Here is a 26042-nt window from a genome sequence, read left to right as displayed (position 1 = left end):
AGCACAATACGATAAACTTCCAGGATCTGCAACCTCCACGAACCCTTCAACATCTGAAGTATCCTGCAGTGTAAATCTATTATCCCTATTCCAATTAGAAATTAGTGGTGTTTACATCTTCCAGCCACGTTACTCAACGTAAATATCAAGTTGTCTGTGACAGGGTGGCGTCGGGGCGTCGGGAAAGTGCCAAGTCGAGCCGTCGCCTGCACCGGAGGAGCAAATGACGTCACACACTTCAACACCTTCGTCAAGTGTGCGCGCTCTCTCTCTCTCTGGAAAACGTTGCCATGGCTACTCGGACGCCTCAAGTAGCAATAACTGTGCCACCGATCCATGGGAAGATTTTCACATATTCTAACTGTTTGTGTCTTTATTGTACCATTATATTCGTAGTCCAAGACAAACTTTGAGGTGAAGATTTTCTAAAGAAGAGTTTTAAAAAATGTTACTTTACCTTACGTTTGAACGTGGATGTTGATATTTTTATTATTTATTTATTATTTCAAAAATTACGAAATAGTAATTGAAAGTGCAGAGATGGAGATATGGAAGCATGTTAAAGCCGTGGAACCGGATGAAATACCTACAGAAATTTTAAGATTACTAACAGAGAAACATATGGATAATTATAATTATAGTAGAATTATTCAACTATTGTAAATTTACTAAATCGGAGAAATTCCGAAAGAATGGCTAACAACTGAGTTCATCCCAATACCGAAACAACCCAACGCAATGAAATGTGAGGACTATAGAACGATCAATTTGAACAACCATGTTTTAAAAGTGAAGATAAAATGCGAATAAAAGAAGAAAGCCTTTTTACAATACACAACAAAACAAACACAACAGGCATACAACCACTACAAACGAATCAGAAACGAAACGGATACTTTAGTGAGGCAAATAAAAAGGGAGCACCAGCAGAGTTTCTCAAAATAGATGGAACACGACTTCTACGGAACACAAATAGAAGTATGGAGAATGATCAGAGGGCAAAGAAAGGAGATGAACGAATTAATAAAAGCGAAACACATTCAGAAGGAAACATGGACAGACTACTCCGATCTCTATTTGCTAAAGGCGACGATAATGAACCACCAACACCTGAAGTTACGACAAATGAAGAAATAAACATCGAGGAGGGAGAGGTAAAGGAAGCATTAAGAAAATGAAAAAATAGAAAATCTCCAGGAGAGGTCAGAATGTCGAACGAACTCCTAAAGTACGGAGGACAAGATCTAACTAAACAACTATTAAAACTAATACAAAAAATAATAGAACAAAACAGAATACCACAAGAATGGAGATCAAGCATCCTAATACCTCTCTTCAAAAAAGGAGATAAATCAGATCCGGAGAATTACAGAGGGATTAACTTATTAACACAACATTAAAATTAACAACAAAAGTGACAACAAACAAATTGAATGAAATTATAACATAAGCAGAAGAACAACAAGATTTTAGGTCGGGAAGGTCATGCACTGATGCTATATATTTATAATGAGAAGCGAATATAACGCGATATATATTTATAAATTATATATTTATAATTTATGTTTCGTGGACCTTAAGAAAGCATTTGACAGGGTCACATTAAAGGACGCTATCCACATGTTATACTCGAGAGAGGTACCTCTGGGAATAATTAAAACGATAGAAAACATCTATTATACCAGAACAACACAATAAAAGTAAAAGTGGAAGATGAACTAACTGACCCAGTTAAAGCCGGCAATAGGATAAGACAGGGGGATTCCTTGAGTCCTTTATTGTTCAACCTGATCATGGACGAAATAATAAAAAAAGTAAGAATTAAAAAAGGATACCAAATGGGAGAAAAACAACTTAAAATAATCTGCTATGAGCACGATGCAATACTAATCTCTCAAAGTGAAGATTTACAACGTATGTTTGTACGTAGAGTGATTTACAACGTATGCTGCACCAATTCAACATAATCGCCAGAAAATTTACCATGTTAATTTCCTCAAAAAAGACAAAATGCATGCTTATAACAGCAGATCCAATAAGATGTAAATTGGAGCTGGAAGGTCAGATAATAGAACAAGTGATGGAGTTTAAATACCTAGGCATCACACTATCTAGCTACGGAAGGCTCGAAACAGAAGTGGAAGATCAAGTGAATAGAGCAAACAGAGCCGCAGGTTGCCTGAATGACACAATATGGAGAAATAAAAATATCGGAAAAGAAATGAAAGGCAGAAATTACAAAACAGTTATCCGACCAATAATGACATACGCGGCAGAAACACGACCCGACACAGAGAGGACAAAATGATGGCTCGAAACAGCGGAGATGAAAACCCTTCGAAAAATCGATGGTAAGACTCTATGGGACAGAGCTAGAAGTACAGATATACGACGGAGATACGAGGCGGATAACATTAATAACTGGGTAAGAAACAGAAGAATAGAATGGATTAGCCACATAAGCCGAATGACAATAAATAGGGTAGTCAGGACAGAGAGAGACGGTTCCCCAATAGGAAGACGATCAGTGGGAAGACCACGAAAACGATGGAACGACAACTTACTAGAGGCACATTGAAAAAACAGACAGAGTCATGTCTATACAAAAAGAAGGAGAGAGAAGGAGAAGAAGTTTTAAAAGTATTCTGGCGAGGGTTCCATGGACGTGTCTAGAAAAAACTAGACGATAGCATAGCAGGAAACCAACTGGGATCTAGAAAAGGCTTTGGCACTAGAGAGGCATTATTTACTATACAAACACCCATAGAAAGGCGAACTGTGACGTATTCATATGTCTGGTTGACTTTGAGAAAGCTTTCGACAAAATACAACACAGAAGCCAAACATATTACGGAATACAGAAATAGATGATCAGGATGTGAGAATCATTACACATTTATACCAATATCAGAAAACTATATTTCGAGTAGACCAACAAAAATCTAAACAGATTCCAGTAAGAAGGGGAGTATGACAAGGAATGTGTACTATCCAGTAGCGGATCCAGGGGTGGGGCACGAGGGCACGTGACCCCCAGGCGGATCAAAAATACACTAGATAGAATAGATTTTATTGGTGTATATTCCAGACTCCTTGAGTTTGTAGCCTATGTGCCTCCCCCCTAATCGATATTCTGGATCCGCCCCTGGTACTATCCCCTCTACTTTGTGGTTAGAAGAAATGTTTAAAGAGGCAATAGAAGACATCAATGAAGTCATATCAATTAACGTAACACTAGTGAAAAATCTCATACATGCAGAATATGCAGACGATAGCGGACAGCAAATTTTGGTCTATCACACTACGCAGTACTGCGAGAGGTCTGGAATGGCGCTGAACACAAAAAAAAATCGTGATTGTCAGTAAGAACAAGATTGAAGACGAAACATTCTACGTTAAAGGAAAAGCTTTAGAGAAAGTAGCCAGATACAATTATTTGGGATGTGTGCTAAATGAACAATGGGACCGCAGGCTTGAAATTGAAGTACTTTCAATAAGATGAAAACAGTATTATGTAATGAAAAACTGGGAATATAAATTAGAACTAGAGTATTGAGATGTTATGTATTCTCTGTCCTTTTATATGGAGTTAAAGCCTGGACAATTACGTACGCAACTGAAAAAAGACATGCCAGCTTTGAGATACAGCAGTAGTATAAACAAGCGAATACATAATACATACAGTAGAGCGTCGATAATCCGAACTAATTGGTACAGGGGTAGTTCCGATTTTATCAAATTGTTCGGATTATCGAACCTATGTTCAAAATACATACAAAGCTCATAAACATAGTACATATGTACGTACGTTTTAGTTACAAGGAATAAAACACCTGCATAATAAACAAATATATTGTATGTATTTCTGCATAAACAAAACAAAAATCCGCGGTCATATTTTGCCCATATTGTCATATTAAATCCAAAAATTCGGTCCGTGATCATATTTTTTAACTTTATAATTTTTTTTTGCGTTCGGATTAGCGAACATTCGGATTACCAGGGTTCGGATTATCGACGCTCTACTGTAATATTATAGGACTATAGTGAAAATTAAATATATTTGACTTTTCGATTTTCATTTCGAAAATTGTTATTTTTATTTTGATAAAAATTTTCAAGTGGAAATCAAAACATCATCAAATAAATTTAATTTCAAACTTAGATTATGGCATATTGCCTTATTAGATTAGATGCCAATTTCCTACTGATTTTCTTTAACAGGATTGGGTTTTATAAATCAAATTTGGTATTTCAGTGGCCGATGGTATGTTAATGATAAGCCCTTGAAGAAACGTCAACCTCACCACCCAAAATCATCATCAATTGCCCAAAAATATAAAAAGTATCGAAAACCTCCACTTTTAATCCTCCGTAACTCTGGAACCGTTGATTTTATAAAAATTATGTATAGGATCTTTTTTGTTTTAAATTTTATGTAGAACATTTTTGTATAGAATATTGTGTACGCTAAAGCATAGTTTTAGAACTATTGACGAAAAACGTAAAAAAACTACTAATTTACCGACTTCTCCCCCATCTCCACCCCAAACTGGACGCTCAAAATGGTGCAACTGTTTGAATGTTTTTCACACTTCTCAGTTTATTTGGGAAGTATCTGGGGACTTGCAAATATAGGAACCGGGAATCCGGTCATAATAAATCTACAAGCTATTAATATACATTCACACGCCCAACACTAATACATCACAAATCCCAGAAATACATTTCTTTATTATGTACGCCCATTTTGCCCTTTTTTATTACGGGGATCTAAAAAAATCACCCGAACCTTAAAAAAACAACTGACGATCATGTTCTGCATTATTGAATAATATTGTTCAATTTATTGCAATGAAAAGAACAGTCTCACAGGGCCTTATGAAAACACAATGTAGCTAATAAAAATGCCCTTTGTTGGTGCGTTTCTTAAATCCTTACTATAAATATACAGGGGGATTATCGCCAAAAAAGACCATTGTGAACCCGCAATACAATGGTTTGTTGAACATTGTTAATAGATAGTTACATAATGGGATGTTTTCATAAGGTGTTATGAAATGAGGAATGTTTTTAAGGGCAGTTTTTTCATTTGCTTGGTAATCTCTAAAGATAATAGTGTTGGACTGTATGAAATTTTCTTTAATATTCGGTTTTGTTTGATAGCGTACAACCTCAGATCTCAGATGTATTTTTTACAACATATCATAGTGACATATCATTAAATATCACCTTAAATTAGAATTTAAATCTCATACAGTTCATATTTTAATTTTAATTAACAATTTTGATCTTGTAACATTACAAATTGGAGGACAGCGGTCAGACGAGTTTCCTCTGACCGCTAAATTACAATGGACTAAAACAAGGCGATAGTTTCAGCCCCTTCCTTTGTAATAATAATGAACCGAATAATAAAAAATATCAGAACAAGAGGACAAAAAGTTACCACCTAAATGGGGTACAAAAATTTAGAACCAGTAAAAATAAATAGTCTACTGTACGCAGATGATATGGTGCTTATAGCAAATATTAAAAATAATATGCAGAAAAACCTTAATATATGGACTAAAGAAATTGAAATGATAAGAATGAAAATAAACATAGACAAAACCAAAACAATGATAATAAATAACAAGGAGGACCTAAACAACAAAGAGATAAAGTGCAATCAGATAACATTAGAAAAAACATCAACCTATGAATACCTATAGGGAGTATAATAACTGACGACGGGAAAATAGACGCTGAAATAGCAAACAGAGGAAAAAAATCGACACGAATATTTTATGCCTTAAATAAACCTATACTAGGACCCAGGTGCGGATCTAGAAATTCATAATAGGGGAGGGGGCAGGTTTACCGCAAATATTATATTATCCAGGCTATACGACTCACACTTACTCTAAGGATAAAATTCACTCATCCCAGATACCTACGGTATCAAAAGGATTGGGCTCTCGTGGGACTCTTTCCGTGTTACGGACAGGGCCGCGCCAAGGCTTTCAAGTGCCCCGGGGCAAGTAATTTTAGGCGCCCTTTTCGTCCTTCCTTTGTAAGTAGTTTTTTGTAGCTTAGTGAAACGTTATACGGTATACCTACAAACTATTTTTATGTGTTAGGAAAGTATCATCATCATAATCTAACCGTTATCGTCCACTGTTGAACATAGGTCTCCTCTAAGTTTCTCCATGTCTCCCTATCTTGAGCTACCAGCTATCCAGTTCCCGGCAGTTCTCTTCACATCGTCACGCCAGCTCGTTGATGGTCGATCTCTGCTTCGTTTATCCGATTGTCCGCCCGCGGTCGCTATTCCAATAATCTTCTAGTCTAGCCATTGTTCGGTGTTCTTGCCACGACCTGCACATCTCCACTTATTTTTTGCTACATGTTCTACTATGTCTTTGATTTTTGTTCTTTGCCTGATATTATTTGGTATTCTGTCTCCTTGTGATTGTTAGCATGGCCCTCTTAGTAACCCTTTTTTTCTGCTCTTAGATTTTCAGCAGCAGTAAAGTAATATACTAATAAGTTATTATGAATATTATAAATATTTACAAAAAACAACGATTATATTATCAGAGAACAAATAAATATATAATTATTATTATTAGTCCAGGAACCAAAGCTTTTCACCTCGCAATTTTTACAGAATGGATCAATTTGCTTGAAAATTTGAGAATGAGTAGTGGATAGTCCATGGATCAAATTTTGACCGCAAAAGTTAACAAAAACATTCATTTTAAGCAAAAAATGTTCTATACATTTTATTGATAAAATTAATAGTTTTTGATTTATTCGCTATCGAAAGTGTTAGTTTTATATCTAAAAAATCAATGATTTTCGATGGTATACTCATTTACGATTCATTCAATTTTTGCCATAGAACAAATTTAATCAAACCAAGTTCTTGGGAATTAAATTACTTACAATTTCATATTTAAACATTTTTTCGTATCTCTGATGCTAATCTTTATATTCTGAAGAAAATGGCATTTTTTACCAAATTGCAAACATTCGTTATTCGCTTTAAACTTCAGTTTTTTAAAAACTGATCATTCTAAGCAAGTCAAACTTCTAGAATCTATTAATAATACATAAATAAACAAGAATAAATAAGTACAATGACTAAAAACACCGCTAACTTACATTACTATGCTTCCAATTGGATTTCTCTTTTTTTTTTCAAAAAAATATATTGATTTTTAACCGTAACTTTTTTATTTTTTATCTTAGAAAGTTCGTTAAAAAAGAATTTTGTAGGTTTTTACAAGATATATAAGACTATTAATATTAAATCCTTTTAAAACTCTCAGTCACAAAAAGAGGTGGCATTGAAAGGGTTGGTAAAGTCGGTTTTTGCATGATATTACAAGTTTTAATTGTCAATAGCTCACTCAATTTTTGCCGTAAAAAAATGTTTGCAAACCAAGTTCTTGGGAATTAAATAAACTACAATTTCATATTTAAATAATTTTTTCGTATCTCTGATGCTAATCTTTCTATTCTGAAGAAAAGGGTATTTTTTACCAAACTACAAAAACTCATAATTCGCTTTTAACTCCATTTTTTTTTTAAAATAATCATTCTAAGCCGATCAAACTTCTAGAACCTAATAACAATACATAAATCAAGAAAACCAAATCAGGTCAATGAAAATTTTAATTAGGGTGGTGATTAGGGGGTTGTTTACGACAACTTTTTTGCTGAAAAAATAGGGATTGATATTCTTTTCATTAAGTGACTAAGTCACTTAATTTTTTAGTTAGAGATTTTTTTATTTCTGGAGATACATATTTTTAAATACTTTAAATTAGTTTTAATTAGTTTCATTTTTGTTAAGTAAAGTTTTTTTGAGAAAACGAAAATTTTTGAGTTATGAGCAGAAAACTGATTAAAAACATAGATTTTTGAAGTTATACTTCTTTACCGGCGATAGAGGGTGATTTTTTTATATGTTAAAACCTATCAGCCCGGCGCATGCGCATTATAACTTTGTTCTGATTGGATGTTCAAATGACATGTCAAAAATTATCCGATATGGCAGCTGTGGTTTGGAGGTAAAGCTAAAGGTAAACAAATGTATAATATATTAGTTTTATTGTTGTGAGGACAGAAACAAAAAAGTTTATAATATTGTAGTGACTTTTAAATAGTTTTTAAAAGCAACAGGTACGTAATCATTGTTAATGTATCATGGGTATAAACCTACCTATTTGATCTGCCAAAATACATAGTATGTAATACTTTTATTTATATAATTTGATTACCATCAAAATTTTTATCAATATTCACCTAATATATTGTTTTTTACTCTATGTTTTGTTGTATTTTTTCAATTCTAAATCATTTCAATTCAAAATTAAAATAATTTGATCAATTTTCAAAATATCAAAATATCACAAGTTTAATCCGTTTAGTTAGTCGATCTTCGTAAATAATGACACATAGTGTCCGTGGCTAAGCGGAGAAGGCAAATGAATTCCAATACCAACCGCTCTTATCAGCGCTGGTTCGAGTCCCAATAGAAACTTTCTTTTTTGTTTTTTTTTAATACATTTTATGATTGTAAGTATATTTATTATATAAAGTATATTAATTTCGTTTAAATCATATAATAGAAGTATAACTTCTTACGTGCGTACAAAGTACACACACATTCTTTTTTTCGATACAAAACTAACACTTTCGATAGCGAATAAATCGAAAACTATTAATTTTATCAAAAAAATGTATAGAACGTTTTTTGCTTATAATGAATGTTTTTACCAACTCTTGTGGTCAAAATATAATAAAAATTTTCACCCCCGAGATGGGGTGGCAACCATCCCCATGGTAAAAGCGCATTTTGGCATGATATAGATTTTGATCCTTGGACTATCCACTACTTATTCTCAAATTTTCAAGCAAATCGATCCATTCTATAAAAATTGCGAGGTTTTGTCCTATTTTAAGCTTCATTACTTGGTCTATATAGTCCATTTGCTTACTTTTTTTGCTCCGTATTTTAAAGAACCTCTTGGATTGATATGAAATTTGGCATATACATAGCTAATTTATAACAAAGAAAATAATTGATATTGCGTCGTCGGGGATGAAAAAATATACGATAAAATTAAGTCCGGAAATGGATAAACTGACTAACTCTAAGCAACTTTTGTTCCATATACAGTTTTCTCACTAAGTCAATATTTTTAGAGTTATTTGCGAGTGAATATGTTTATTTTTCAACTTAAAAACCATGGTTTTAGACGGTTTTCACAAATAACACAAAAAGTGTGTATTTTATTGAAAAAAATGTTCTTAGCAAAAATATAGCTTATAAATTTTTTTTTAAAACTTGTGCACGCATAAAATCGGTAGATCTAGTAGAGGAAGAGTTGTAGCTCGAGAAAAGTGGGTTCTTATTCGTCAAATTCCAAATCGAACATTTCAACGTGAAATAACGCAAAAATGAAGCACTTTTCGGGCAAAACTCGTTATAGCTTTTTTAAAGTCTTTAGAAAAAGCTTTGTTTTTGTTTTTTTTTTTCAAAAAGTTTCTAGCAGCAAAAGTAAGCCAGTAACGCTGAAAATAAAGTTGGTCCCTTTTTTTTTGCCAAAAAAACATCGTAAAAATCTCCGCTTAATAACTAGCATTCCAAAATGAAATTAATCGTTACAGCTTTACAATTTACTTCACTTTGTATATTTATATGATCTGGAAGTTTCACCATTTCAAAGTGCTTATTTTTGAAAAAAATTGATTTTAATTAAAAAAAAAAAAAATTTGAAATTTTGAAGGGAATTTTGAAAAAAACTTTTCCTAAGAATCTATTTTCGATAAAGTACTTAATTTTTGAGTTATTTGCGAAAAACCGTCTAAAAACGTGTTTTTTTTGTTGAAAAATGAACATATTAACTCGTAAATAACTCGAAAATTTACTCGAAAATAACTCGTAAATAACTCGGCGCGGCCCTGGTTACGGATGAAACACGGAAATAGTCTGTGGGGTCATGGGTGGGTGTCCAATACAATAGGGGGTCCATGGACCCGTTGACCCCCCCTGTATCCGCGCCTGCTAGAACATGAAGACTTACAAATGGAAGTGAAAAGGAAGATTCATAATACAATAACAAGACCAGTGCCTATTTAAGTGAAAATTTGACAATACAGAAGAAACATGAGTCAAAAATAGAAGCCATGGAGATGAAACGCTTAAGAAAAATCGCAGGAAAATCAAAATGAGATAAAATAAGAAATGAAGAAATAAGAAGAAGAACGGAAATATTATATCATATCCAAGATAAACAACAAGAATGGTATAGACATGTGATAAGAATGAAACCAGAAAGGATGCCCATGAAAATTCTGGAAATGGGAAACACGACAAAAAGGAGAAGAATGCGCCCCCGAAAGAATCGGAGGGATCAAATAGAGGACATAATAAATGCACGAGGGAAAACGAAAGAAGAAATGAAACGCCCAGCCAAAACGAGAAAAGAGTGGAAAAAATCGGCGAAAGAATTAACGCACCATAATCCGACGCAATAATAGGCATAAGGAAAAAAGACAAGGAGAGGAAGAATCTTGTAACAAACTTTTATTTGTATCATGATAATTTATGATATAGTATATTATATTGTTATGATCTGCTCTCTATTACTTTTATATTAATTATTATTTATTTGATCAATTATTTAATTAACGCAAATCATACATAAAACAAAAATATTAAGAAAAAAATCTCAGGGTGCCTTTTGTCAAAAAAGATTTAATTAAATTGTCTTAGGTTATACTTATCCTTTCTCGTAGCTTCAGTATCTCTTATTTGATCCTTATCGGAATAAAATAGGAAAAGGAAATAAATAGAAAAATCATAAATAAACACATACAAATACCTTTATTATCAAAAGCAATGCTCTATAAATTTATCAATTAAATCCTGTGGGCATAACTGTCCAAAAGAAACTTTTACCATATAAATTAATCTAATTCAAACAAATATTTATTGCTTTGTTCTTGATACCCTTAATAAAAAACAAGCTAAACAAACAAATTTGGTATTCGCAAATTACTTATACTTCCTATTAAATTTTTGAAATGTTGGAATCTTAAATGCATATGCTTTTACGTAAAAAAATTTAACTTCTGATTATAAAGAAAATCTATCACATAGGTTATTGACTGAACTTTTTGATTCACACACAATGATGTCTCCTCTTGACCCAAACAGCTCCTCCTTGTTGATTATGTTAGGCTACCAATCAAAGCCCTCTCCGTTCTCAGCAAACAATCCAGCAGGATACCAGCAACTATTTCTCCAAAACACAAGCCAGGTTTCCTTTGACCAGGACTCGTTCAATAAACTCCAAATCTCTCTCCTCTCTTTCTCTCAACAATAATCTCCTGAGACCCAAGTATCGTTTTTACTTGGTGTCACAAATAATTTTAATAACGATAATTCTTGTAACTTACTCTCTTGGACTTTACAGAATCAAAGAGGTATTTCTTCTCGATTTGATTTGTCTCTCGTTCCACTTTTCAGCTACTCTCACTATCAAAACAACCACTAGTACTTGCTTCTGAACTACTCACGAAAACCTTTGACTGCTCCTTTCGGCTGCCGGTAACACACAATAATCCCTCTTTCCAAAACTATCTGAAAATTCAACCTTCTCCCCTTCCCATTCCAAATTGCCAAACCAATCAGAGACATTTCTTCTTCCCCATTCTTTTTTTCATTCGAAACACCCACTCATACTTTCAAAAATATTCCTACCATCATAATAATTACTTTCGGGAAATTCTACAAAATTTACTCGGGGTTAAACAAAAAGAGATTAAAATTCCAAACTTTCTTTACCTAAATTTTTTAAGAACTAATTACCTATGGCTTCCACCTTTCCCGTAATAAACAATCGGTTTAAAATAAAAATCCTAAATAACTTTCACTTCACTTTTATTTACAAATGTTTTTATTATTCTTCATGGAAAAATTCATTAAGGAGAAACCACCTTGCGTGAAAGCTAACTTCTAATAAATATTTACAAATCAATATACAGGGTGTACCAAATTTATGTGCCCGCGTTAAAAAAAAATAAAAAATTTTATTCTATCTTTGATTGATAAATTGAAACACAATAATATACAGGGGAGTCAATGTAGATCGAAAATTTACATTGTTTCGGAAAACAAGCTTATATTTTTGTAAAATTTTTTTTGTTGGTTTACAAATATGTTAGGGTAACAAGTTCTACTCATAGATTTGGCCGCTTATTATTTTTGATTATGCTGAATCCAAATCAAAATTTTCCTGAGAAATCTTACCGTTAGAAAGAACATTTTTCATAGAAAAAGAATTTTGGTGGCTGTCCATGCTCTTCAACATCTTTTCTCGATGACTGGTAAAGTATTGCAAAGTACTCTGATACATAATGATGCTTTAACTGCACAATTTCATACCGTACAAAAGCACGTAATGGAAATGAATATAGAAAACTTCAATATTACGAGAGTGTAATTACAATTCTTGAATAATTTTGTCTTTAAAAGCATACTATTTTTTATTTTTGAGTTCAAAATTGTTACCTAAAGAAAGAACTGAGGCATGAGGATTTTCAAAAGCACTCAAAAAGTTGTTGATCATTTTCACTCATCTTGCTTGGTGCCCCTGAAGCTTCCACTTGTATCAAATAAAGTTTTTTGAATAATCCTCTTCTTCTTTCTTTTTCTTCTTCTTTTTCTTGTAGGACATAGTACTGTTTATTTCATCATTCCAGCTCTTACGATATTGATATCCAACTGTCATACCACCTCTTCAGGGTGTTACTAGTGGTCTTTCTGTATTGGGTTGATATGTTTTTGGTCTAAACGGCAAACAGGTGTATGTTCTCAAAAAACTTTTGATAGTGTGTAAAAAATGTTTTATTATCAGCTAAGTACTTTCAACACATAACGTGCCATCATCAGAGCTTCCTAAAAAGGACATTTAAGATAAGATTTTTTTACATAAAAAATGAGTAAAAAACTTACGTCCTCTTATAAAACCTTCATAGAAGAGCAATTGCTAAACGACACAATAAAATACATGGATACTGGGCATTGATATGTATGTATGTATAATTGCTATGTTTTTGGCCATGTTGAGATTTTTACTAGGTCCATTCTGTCGACATGATCTCTCCATTTGCGACGTCATGCTCGTGTTTATTTTAGCATGTTCTGGACTCCAGTTTCTCCCTTATTCTATCTCTGAGAGAAATTCCTCTTATGGTTTCTAATACGTTCATTTCTGTAGTAATAACTTTCATCAGTCTTTTAGTAAGGATAATTCTCTGTTCTTCATATTTGTTATTAAATAATTCGCACACCTCTTTCTGACTGAGTAATTTGTCCCCACAACCCACAATAATAAAAATTCCTATTCTTTGTCTCTCACGTAAACGTACAAACTTCACTTCAGATAGTTTATGTCAAATAATCACCAGCTATGTTATAATTTTTTAATAATCAAGTAGCAGAACCTGAAGATCTAAGGGTTGGAACATATATACTTTCGAAGGAGTAAGAGAGTTCGTATATCTAGGCTCACAAATCAACCAAAGTAATACAGTAACTGCAGAAATTAACAGACGGTTATATGTAACAAATAGAGTGTACTATGGGGTAGAGAAACTTTTAACACCAAAAATAGTCACAAAAAGAACAAAAATATGGATATACAGAAAAATATTGATCTAATCAAGCCCGTCCTCACTTACGCGTCAGAAACGTGGACCATAACAAAAGAGTGATGAAGAACGGTTAGGCTTTTTTAAACGTAAAATCCTCAGACGTATCTATAAAGGCGTGCAGGAAAACGGATTATGACGTAGACACAATAATTTTGAGCTTTACCACCTTTATAGTGAGCATAGTATTGGTAGATCTGTTAAAACAAACAGGCTGCGGTAGCTAGGCCACTTAGAGAGAATGAATGAGGTGGAGCCGTCGAAACACATTTATAGCCAGAGACCATTGTCGGATTAACTAATAGGCAAAGTAGGCAGGTGCCTAGGGGCCACGGCCCTAAAGGGGGCCTCGCAGGGCCCAAAGCGAAAAAGTAATAATTATAATTAACTTAAAACTATAAATGTTGAAAAATTCAAATATCGAGCAATACCATAAGAGTGATGGTGGACGTATGAAGTTACATTGCAATGCATACTTTTTTTCACACAGAAAGTCCATGTTGTAAGAATAAATCGCTAATGAATGCGCTTTGGTAATAGGAACAGTAGATACTACAGATGGAAATAAGAAAAACGATTCGAGAGTGGAGCAGGAAAACGCAAGAAAAAGAAGGAGAAAGAAAAGATCTTTAAGCAAGATCGAAAACAGAACCAAAACTTACTTAAATTCAGTTTCACACGGAAATCCATAGTTAGTGAAGCTGCAACCAATAAAATTGCACGTGGTGAAATAGAAATATCTGAGTGAAACAAAGCTTCCGTAACTGAAGAAGATGAAAAAACATGCAACAGTTCTATTCCAGTTCAAGAAGTTAAAGAACCAGAAACCGAAACTAACTTAGAAATTTAAGCTAAATAAATAATTGGGTCCCAAATTCGGAAAACGAGATAGGATTACGGAATACAATAACTGAAGAAGTACGGAAATTTTGGATCGGGAAAGGTCTTCAGAATGTAAAAATCTTGATGAAAGTTTTTCAGCACCAAAAAGAAATTTTGAAGGCAATACAAAACTTTTACAAAATCAATCGTTTTTCGACAATATATCAGTGGAACAATAATTCAAAGAGATTGGCTAACGTATTCTCCCTCAAATGGAATATGGTATTTTGGGTTTGTTCAGACCGTGTAGGTACAACTTTTTTCAGCCTCTAGCCACCGTTGGGAAGTTATGATCAAATGATTAAATGAAACTCCACTATAAATATCTGCGAATATAAGCGATATCATTCGCCACGATTTAGTACTTAAAATAACAAGCAGCACAAGATGGACTGCACGGGACATGCAACAAGACCTTTGTCTAAAGGTTACAACGCTTTCGAATCTGCTGATCATACTTTTGCTGAATACACTAATCAGAAAGCTGAAACAGTTCATGAGGCTAAGTGTTTGTTGAAAGAAATGTAAAGAAACATACATAATGAATGAGTTTTGGGCAACAATTTTAGAATGCGTCTACGCTGTCAGTAAATCATTACAGAGAGAAGAGAAGAGATTGAACTTCAAACTGCAGTTCAACTTCTAAATTCACTTTTGGAATTCTTAATCCCAAAGACATAGTTTTTCTTACTACGAGCAGAAGACCTGCGATCTACAATACTCTGAATATTCCGACGCGAGTAAACAAAAACCAGCAAGAAAACTACATTTTGATGATGCTAATTCCAATGGAAGTTTTTCTACAGGGTGTACAAAAGTTAAAAGTTGAAACGTATCCACCAATTTCGATAAGCTAATTACTGAGCAGAGTTGTCGGTTAACAGTGTACGGGTCAGTGAACTCAGTATTTGATCTTTTGTGTTTTTACAAAATTGAGTGATACTCTAATAAATGAGTGTGCTGGGTAAAACTACATGAAAACTATCTTGATGACACTGAATCTGAACTTGAAGATGAACTAGAGCAGTTCAAATAGCTTCAAGACTTGCAGGCAAAACTATTTCTGCTACACAGTCATGTTGGGTTATTTCGCAACAGGCGAACGGACATGGTCAAAAATGGTGAAAATTATTCTTCTTCTTCAAATGCAAATCCACTAATGGATGTTGGCGATCACATTTTCCATTAACTCTCTGTTTCTTGCAATGTGTATCAGAGATTGTATGTCGTTAATCCCTGTCCATTGCCTTATGTTTCGGAGCCAGGACATTTTCTTGCGTCCTATTCCTCTCCTGCCTTCAATTTTACCCTGGATTATAAGTTGAAGGAACTGGTATTTTTCGTTTCGCATGATGTGACCCAAATACGCCGTTTTTCTTTTCTTGATGTTTTCGAAAAGCTGACGTTCTTGGTTGATTCTTTTAAGGACATCCACATTTGTGACTTTCGCTGTCCATGGTATCTTTAGGATACGGCGATAAAGCTACATTTCGAAGGCTTCTAATCTGTTTATATCCCTCTTTTTGAGTGTCCAGCCCTCTATGCCATATAGCAGCACCGACCACACGTAGCATTTAGTAAACCTTAGTCTCAGTGTAAGGTCGAACTCTGAGCAGGTCAGTACCTTCCTGAATTTTACGAAAGCTTGTCGAGCCTGCTCAATGCGACATTTTACTTCCCTGTCCGATGCCCAGTCTTCAAAAAGCCACGTTCCTAGGTATTTGAATTTGCTCACTCTCTCAATGGACTTAGTATTCAGTGTTATGGTGGAGTTTTCAAATGCATCTAAGTTTCTGGAGATGATCATGAATTTGGTCTTTTTGGTATTAATCTCTAGTCCCATTCGCTTACTGTATTCTCCGATTATAGTGACAAGTTGTTGAAGATCTGCTATGTTGTCGCAAATTAAGACAGCATCATCAGCATATCGTATGTTGTTGATCAATACTCCATTCACTTTGATTCCCATCTCTGCATCTTCCGAAGACTCCTGAAATATGGCTTCCGAATAAATGTTAAATAAAAGAGGGGAAAGCACACATCCCTGCCGAACACCCCTTCTTATATGTATGGATTTGGATACAGAATTGTCTATTTTTAATTGTGCTGCCTGATACCAGTACAAGTTTTCAATGCATCTTATGTCTTTTTGGTCTATATCAAGCTTCTTGAGGATCTGCATTAACTTGTGATGTTGGACACGATCAAACGCTTTCTCGTAGTCTAAAAAGCACAGGAATACGTCCTTCCTCTGATCGTAATAATTTTGGACCAACACCTGTGTTGCTACTATTGCTTCTCTTGTTCCCAAACCTTGCCTAAACCCAAACTGAGAATCACTGATGTCCCATTCACATTTTTTGTATAATCTTTGATGTAGTATTTTTAAGAATATTTTTAAAGTGTGACTCATTAGGCTAATGAGTCTGTGATCCTCACATCTTTTTGCATTGACTTTTTTGGGTAGGGGAATAAATGTAGAGAGCAACCACTGCTGAGGATAGCAACCAGTTTCATAAATAAAATTAAATATTTTATGTAGTGCTGAAATTCCCCTTTCATCTAAGAGTTTAAGTATTTCTGAAGGGATTTCATCAGGTCCAGGTGCCTTATTGTTTTTTGAATATAATATTGCCTTTTCTATTTCCTCTTTATGATTGAAGGGCCAGTCAGCTGGTCGTCTGTATAAACTTCACTCATGGGTCTTTCGTCATGAAAGAGCTCCTGGATATAGTTTTCCCATATATGAATTTTCTCTTTTTCGCCTAGCACTACCTGGTTATCCTGATTAACTATAATAGTTGGTCTTCGTTTTCTGTATATTCCAGCAGTCTCCTTAAGCTTTTTATGTAAATTCCGATCGTCGTGTTGTCGTTGTAAATGTTCTAGATCGATACATTGTTGCTTAAGCCATTCATTTTTTGCTATTCTTATCTTTGCTTTTATTTGCCTGTTAATGTTTTTATACATATTGCTGCCATCTGGGTCATTCTTGTGTCGTCGTCGTTCATCCATTAGTAATAGTATTTCTTCTGTCATCCATTTTTGCTTCTTGTTCTTTGGTTTGTACCCCAAGTTGCTTTTCATGATGTCTGTTACAGCACTTGTAATCGTATTCCATGTTGGTGTTAGATCTTCGGTAACGTTTGTCGTCAATATTTGAATTTGTGTGTTTATTTCATTACTTATTTCTGCTTGTATCATTGGATCTTTCAGTTTATCCATTGCGATCTGTTGTTGAGTTTCAGGCTTGTTTTTGCATGAAGGAGCGATCTTTATGACGGCCACTAATAGTACATGGTCAGAAGGCACATCTGCTCCAGGATATGTGCAAGCTCTTTTGACAGTTGTGCTGAATCTACCGTTGATGAGAATGAAGTCTATCTGATTTCTTATTATGTTCTGAGCTCTATCGGCTGGAGATTTCCAAGTATAAAGGCGACGGGGGTGGAGTTGGAACCATGTGTTGGTAACTCTCATGTTTTCTTCCTGACAAAATTGTACAGGTCGGTCACCCCTTTCGTTCCTTGTTCCAAGACCGTAAGGTCCAACTATGTCTTCAAAGCTGCCTTTCCCTATTTTGGAATTAAAATCTCCCATAATTATGTTAACATCATGTTTCTTTGTCAATTTAAGCAATTCTTTGATTTCACTATAAAAGTTTTCCACCTCTTCATCTGCTGCATCTGCAGTTGGTGCATAGACCTGTATGATGTTGAGATTATTTGGCTTCGCTTTAAGTTTTACCAAGGCTGTGCGGTCGGAATATGGTACAAACTCTGTGACAGCTCTCATCAATTTTTTACTTATCATAATCCCGACGCCTTTTCTATGATCGCGGTCGTCATTGCCTGAGTAAAAGAATGTTCCGCTCTCTGTGGTGCATTTACCGGATCCAGGCCACCAGGTTTCTGAGATCCCTAGGATATCTAGATCGATTCTGCACATTTCTTGAGTTAGGTTAGCCAGCTTCCCGGCTTCAAATAAGCTGCGTGTATTCCAGGTGCCTATCTTTAATGTCTTTCTTAAGTTTGCTCGTATGTTTCTAACATTCAAGACCGTTCCCCCCGGAGATCCGATTGGGGAACCATTTATACCTCCGGATATTTCTGAGTTGAATGTATTCATGATTCTCTTGGGAAAAAATAATGAAGGTGGTATCCCGTTGCCTTCCTTCATGCCACTTCCAGGCTTAGTATTCAGCCGCCCACTATGGAACAGACGCCGTTTGCAACCGCCCATTCTGGGTACAGACGTTGCTATTTTCACCATATCTGGCTACCTACCCTCACTTAGTTTAGCCTGCAGACCAATGCAGTTGCCCAGGGTGTGGCACGTGGAGCCATAAGTGAGAGTTGGGTGTCTTATGAGGACCAGTTATCAAGAACCATCTCCCGTCTATGACGCTCGATGTGGTCGTTCCGATTAAAGGTACTACCTCTATAACACAACCCTACAACCCTTGAAAATTATTAGAAACGGAGAAAGCCTAGATTTCTTAAGGGGCCTCATAGCTTGGGTTGACTAGGGGACTCAAGATTCTTAATCCGAGACTGCCAGAGACCGGATGGAATGAGGAGAAGAGGCAAACCCGGAGCACGATTTAAGAAGTAGGCGGAAGACGACTTGCGAGTGTTAGGAGTGCGAAATTGGAAAACCAAGGCGAAGGATAGAAAGGAATGGAAGTTGATTCTGGAACAGGCCAAGACCCACCATGGGTTGTAGAACCAATGATGATGATGATACAATTTTCATAAACTTTTTGCATCCATATCTTTTGTAATGCCAAAAATAAATGGGTGGTAAATAAACGAAAACAATAGAAACTGATTAACTCACGAATAACGTTGAATTGTGTGAACAGTAATTTTTATACATTTTCTCGAATATTTCATAAAGTAATTACAAACAGAAGGACAGTTAAATCCAATAGCGTTGAACTGGTCTTAGAAGCTGTTCATTTCTGCAATTAAATATAGGGTGTCCTACATAAAATAAAGTTGATAATACCATATCATAACTTCGACAAATATGACAGAAAAAATTAGATGTAGGTACCGACATTAGATGCACAGCAAAAAAAATACAGTTCATAAACAAAAATCGACATATCTTCGGTTTTTACCAAACTATATCAGGAACAAAATTATGAATTGTACTCATCACTTTTAGGACACACTGTATATTATACCTATACAAACAATGAAAAGCAGTAAAAAATCAGAAGGGAGAATATGATGACCTTTTAAAACATCTAAAGGTTTAAATCAAAGATAATAATGAAGATAACGAAGGAAATTTAGCTTGTTATACCGTGTTGTTTGTGGATGACAAGATTATAATAGCGGATAATGAAAACGACACGACATTTTTGACTAGAATACTAATCGAAGAATACACAATATGGTGAGCAAAAAAATGTATAGTACCTATTAAGATATTTTAGAAAACCGTTATCTTAAGCTTATTACAAAATCATTTGTATGTGAATGGTGTGAATTTTAATCTATTGTACTTTTAATAATTATGATACCTGCTATTCAGTATGTTCATCTCTCGAAATTTAAAGATACTACTCAAATAAAAATGACTTTGAAATAGGATTAAAATAGGTTTTCTAAAATATCTTGGTTGGTACTATAAATAAAACATATTATATGATCGTAGTTGGAAGTAAACTAGAAGATTCGATAACATTTGAACATAAATATCTGTATAGATAGGGACTTGTATAGCTGAATAATATTTATTACAGAATAATTCAAGGATGAGTAACTATCCAAAGCCTAAACTTTCTATTATGGTCAAAAACTTTAGGACAACAATAATTTATTTATACAGAAGTATAGCGGAACCAATCACTACATATATGCAGCAAGTTGGCAAATAACAAAGAAAATAAAGATACACTGAAAACGCCGAAAATGCACTTGCTAAAAAAAGAGCAGTTTTTATATATACATATCTTAAATTTACTATAATATAAGAACTGAGCAACTTAAAAGGAAACACTAGAAATAAACCAAGACACGTTGAATGTTAGGAGGAGCATTCCTAAATCATGATTTACAACGTATAAACTTTGTAAATCATGACTTGGGATTTACAATGTGTATACATTGTAAATTATGATTTGAAAGTGCTCCTCGTAACATTCAACGTGTCTTGGTTTGTTTATTTCTACTGCATCTTTATTGTGATTGTGTTTTAGACAATTCTATTGACGAAAGAACAGATGCACGACAATTAATTTGCCACGAAACCCCCTCTGTGGCTCAGTGGTAGGAGCACCTTTGGACCCAAAGGTCGTGAGTTCGAATCTTATTTTTCATTTAGGTATTAAAAATTAATAAATGAAAATAGTTTCTATCCTTATGGGATCGGTACTCACCGGAGGGACCGCACAGACGTTTGGATACAATTAGCGTCTCTTTGCAAAGACAATGACGTCGACTTTGCAAAGTAACCAGACACTTACTCAACACACACACTACACATTACACTAGGTACCAGATTGTAAAAAATTCACTGTACCATTCCGATGGCTAATAGTTGTCGAGGCATTAAGCTGAATAAAAAAAATTGGTACGAGCACTTATAATATATGAATAAGAGCAATATCCTAGATAGATCTTACATTATACTCCATTCAAACACAAAAATAAGGTACATGTATATAGATAGACGCTTTAAATCTTAACACAATAGACGTCATGCGAATCTAAGAAATAGGAGAGCAAACTGGTAGACCCACGATTGCGGGGATTGAAGTGCGAGAAGCAACATGTTATACATATTACATAATATTAAATTACACTTTGATCTGTGTCAAATGCTTTTATTTCAAATTTTGAACCTCATATACCTATCTCAGCATCTAACTCTTTTTATGCGTAGTTCACGTTTCAAATACATACATAAATCGTGTTTTGAGGTATTCGAAACGACAAAATAAACTTATTTTAAATTAAAACTGCGGATTATTCCCAACAAAAATAGTAAATCGTGTTTATTATAAAGTTATAACCAAAGTATAAATTTCGAATTATGAGTAAATAACATTGTTGACCGAATACCTTATTATCCTATACTTAACTATACTTTTTATCTGTCAACAGAAGTTATTGTTCGATAAACTAGACAAAAATTAGTGTAATAAAAATGGGTAAAAACCTCATCTACACTGTATATAGATAAAACACTAAAAACGTGGAGCAAGAACAGATTGGAGTAAAAATTGACGGCAACTATATCCATATCTTTTGTTTGCCGATGCTCAAATAGTTCTAGCAGAAGAAAAAGACGACATAATCTACATGATGAAAAAGCTAGAAGAAGATTTTGGAAGCTGTTGGTTTGAAATTTAATTATGATAAATCGCAATACATGGTCATCGGAAACAGCGCAGAAGACCTGGAGATAATAGGTCTGGATCCCGCATACTCAAAAAAAGTTACCTACTGGTTTAACGGTGTCTAGTCAGTAGAGTTTAACAGGGGAAGTTTTAATTGTGGAACGTGTTATTCTGACATGTTTATGGTTGTAAAAACTAGCAGAATATTTTTACGTTTATTCAATTACAAACTTTATGGGTACAATATATGAAAAAAATGTTTTTCCGAGAAATATGTTGGGCATTTTAATAAGTCCGACACGCAGAACATGTTAAATGACAGAAAGTATGTTGGTGATAGATAGCAGTCTGATTTTTGCATGAGAGTTTAATGAAAGGGTAACAAATCAATTGGAAATTCTGTCCGACAAAATACATTGGACGTTTTCGTAGTCTGACGTTCTAAATTTTTAACTTGTTCCACAATTAAAACTTCCCCTGTTCCAATGTTCCCGTACATCAAAGTTTGTCCGACTAGACACCGTTAAGTTATTAACAAATGTTCAGCTTGCTATTAATAAATTTTCTTAGTATTCAACCATTTACAAATTAATGTAAATGGTTGGGGGCAGCTTCAACAAACGCAGGATTAGACGAAACGGATATAATAAATAAAATAAAAAAAATTGGTCATAAATTATACCACAGATTCTGGGGTCAAAAATAGGTTGATTGAACCTCACTTACCTATATACAATAGTGCACACAAAAAAGTTACTGCCCTTTTAAGTTACAAAATAAAAATCGATTTTTTTTCATATATCGAAAACTCTTAGAGATTTTTTATTGAAAATATACATGTGGCATTCTTATGGAAGCAACATCTTAAAAAAAATTGTGCACCCCATAAAAAGTGAAATTTGTGCACCCCATAAAATTTTTATGTGGGTTTTGTTCCTTTAATCCCCTCCAAACTTTTGTGTACGTTCCAATTAAATTATTATTGTGGCACCATTAGTTAAACACAATGTTTTTAAAACTTTTTTGCCTTTTAGTACTTTTTCGATTAGGCAGTGTTTATCGACATATTTTGAATATTTGTCGAATCCACCACATATTTGTATATGGTTAAGTACGATTATAGAGACCTGTTATAATCTGAAAATTTATTTATAATTTACATTTTTAGGTATATTTTGAAAAAGAAGCCACATCTCGATAAAAGGTGACCTGTCAAAAAAAGACTAAGAGGCAAAAAAGTTTTAAAAACACTGTGTTTAACTACCACAATGAGGGTTTAATTATTGGAACGTACACAAACTTTGGGGGGTTTAAAGGAACAAAACCCCCATAAAATTTTTATGTAAAATATATTAAAATAGAAGCCACGTCTCGCTAAAAACTGACTTATCGAAAAAATATTAAGAGGCAAAAAGTTTTGAAAACGTTGTTTTTAACTAATGGTATCCCAATAATGAATTAATTGGAACGTACACAAAAGTTTGGGGGGTTTAAGGGAACAAAACCCCCATAAAATTTTTATGGGGTGGACCAACTTCACTATAATTTTGTTTTAAGATGTTCCTGCCATAAGAATGATACATTTAAATTTTCAATAAAAAATATCTAACAGTTTTCGATGTATTGAAAAAAATCGATTTTCATTTTGTAACTTCAAAGAGCAATAACTGGTTTTATGAGCAGATTTGTACCAAGGTAAGTTGGGTTGACCAATCTTTTCGGGTCACCCTGTATAGAGCGACGATATTACAGACAAAACTAAACAATAAATCTTTAAACAATAGTGGAGATTTGCTCACTGTATAGCTCAGAGACGTGGGTAACAAATAAAAGAATAGAAAACAGAATAACTACAATGGAAATGATGTTTTGGAGAAGAAGCTGCAGGTTAACACTAATGAACAAAGTGAGAAATTAACGAATTAGGGAACTAATGAATGTGAAGTAGACACTAACAGATGACATAGAAAAACGAAAATTACTCTGGTATGGAGATATGCGAAGAATGCACCAAATAAGAATACCGCTAAGAGCTTGAACGTCCTAGATCACAGTGAAACGGTTGAACAAAAACAGCAATGAAAGAACAAACCTCACTGAAGAAGATAAAATATATAATAAATATGATAAGAAGAAATGGCAATAATTGAGATGTGGTAAATGGCAAACAGAATATGTTGTATAAATCGACGAATAAGTAAGTAAATAAATGGTTAAAAAAATATTAACTTACCATTATTATTATTACTATTTCTTTGTTGAAGTTTATCGTCTCCCAATATAGCACTAACACTGAACTTTAATACGGGCTTAGAATCTTTAATACCGTCACTGAGTCTACATTGCAAAAAGTTACAGTCTAATCTACCACAGTTCGAGCATATCCTATTTCTTAAACAACTATTGAACCGTAGAAAAACGTCGTTTTTCTCGGCCTGCAAACTACCGGAAGACATCGGGGACAATCTGTCGTCTTCATCTTCCATCTTGTGCTGGTGGGGATTAGGGGAAGTTTTGAATTCTTCGGAATCTTTGCTAGTATCCAAATTTTCCGGAGAAATCTTACCGTTCGAAAGAAGATTTTCCATAGAAAAAGAATTTTGGTGGTTGTTGATGCTCTTCAACATCTTTTCTCGATGACTGTTCAAGTATTGCAACGTACTCTGATACATAATGATGCTTTAACTGGACAATCTCATACCGTACAAAAGCACGTGGTGAAAATGAATATAGAAAAGTGAGCAGGATGAGATTTACAAGCACCCTTCTGCGCAGTGGTAGCTATTTAACTGAACTGATATATTTGTAGTGAAAGCCACCCTTAGACCGGTACGGGGGTTGGGCTTGAGCTATTTCAAGGGGTGGAGTTTTCTTTATATTTTGATTCGATTTTGTAGCGCCCTTAAGTTGCACTTTTATACCAGATATACAGCGATATTTCGGTTGATTTTTAAAGATTGTTGGGAAATAATAACACATAAATAATAAATACTGAATTTTTATTATTTTTCTTGAAAAAGGAGTCGTGAAAATATAAGACAATGAAATATATGATTGTATAAGATAATCTCGCTACTTTTATATTTTTTTAACTACAATACAGTGAAACTTGGATAATTCGAATCTCAGGGGACCGTTAAAAAAAATTCGAATCATCCAAAAATTCGAATTAAAAAATAAATCTACAAAAACAAGGATTACCTACAAAACATCTGCAAATGATAAATATCAGTAGATGATCAGCAAAAAAACAGTAGTTGATCATTTTTATCGCTTGGAGATGATTTTGTTCCTATTCTTGCCTGAGTTTTGTCAACCTAAAAAAATTGGCTAACAAAATTCGGCCAAAAATATCAATTAAAACATTTGCAAGCTATAAAAAAGACCGAATTTATTTTTTCCAAAGAGATCCAAAATTTTTAGCTGCTTTTTAGAATTTAGCTTCTCAGTAATGACAAAAGATTCTAAGATATTCAGAAAAGATAGCAGAAAAGTTCGAATTATCCAAAATATAATTCGAATTATTCACGACTTTTTATCACTACTTATATAGAAAATGCTAGGGACCAGAATAAAAATTCGAATTAAAGAAGATTTCGAATTATGGAAGTTCGAATTAAGCAGGTTCCACTGTATGTGTAAAATATTAATGGTATATTCTTAAAGAAAACTTAGTATTGAGTAACTCAGCATTTTCTTTTATTTATAATTTCAATAATCAAAAATTATTTAATTAATTCACAATTGGCGCAAGTTACGAAAGTTACAATATATTTTATGTTACACACCTATCTACTAAGGATTTATTCTTTTTTAGTATTTCGGAAAGATTGTTATTAGATTTTTCTTGGATAAGTTTCGAACAGTTTTACAAGTGTTTTATATTGAGAATTGCATTAGGGGAAATGTGTACAAAATGACATAGGTATAGTTTTGTTTTCGTATTGTAACTTTTTATTGGTAGTTCCAGTGGCGGCTCGTCAGAGGAGGCAAGGGAGGCATAGCCTCCCCATAAATTTTCTACAGACGCTACACTGTTTTGTTTATCTTGAATCACGAAAAACAACAAGTACTCTCACTATTATACAACGTG

General features: G+C 33.9%; 1 protein-coding gene across 1 annotated transcript in view; it reads right to left on the bottom strand.

Moving 5' to 3' along the window:
• LOC126881586 (H2.0-like homeobox protein) overlaps positions 1 to 24701 on the bottom strand; it is a 132750-nt gene extending 108049 nt beyond the window's left edge. Inside the window, exon 1 of the mRNA XM_050645945.1 lies at positions 24183 to 24701. Within this exon, the coding sequence (XP_050501902.1) occupies positions 24183 to 24621 (439 nt within the window). The 5' untranslated portion in view covers positions 24622 to 24701. The remainder of the gene's footprint in view (positions 1 to 24182) is intronic.
• Positions 24702 to 26042: the final 1341 nt, after the last annotated feature.

The sequence above is a fragment of the Diabrotica virgifera genome, chromosome 3, assembly GCF_917563875.1.
Source record: "Diabrotica virgifera virgifera chromosome 3, PGI_DIABVI_V3a".
NCBI classification, from domain to species: domain Eukaryota; kingdom Metazoa; phylum Arthropoda; class Insecta; order Coleoptera; family Chrysomelidae; genus Diabrotica; species Diabrotica virgifera.
This window is presented reverse-complemented; position numbering and strand designations above follow the sequence as displayed.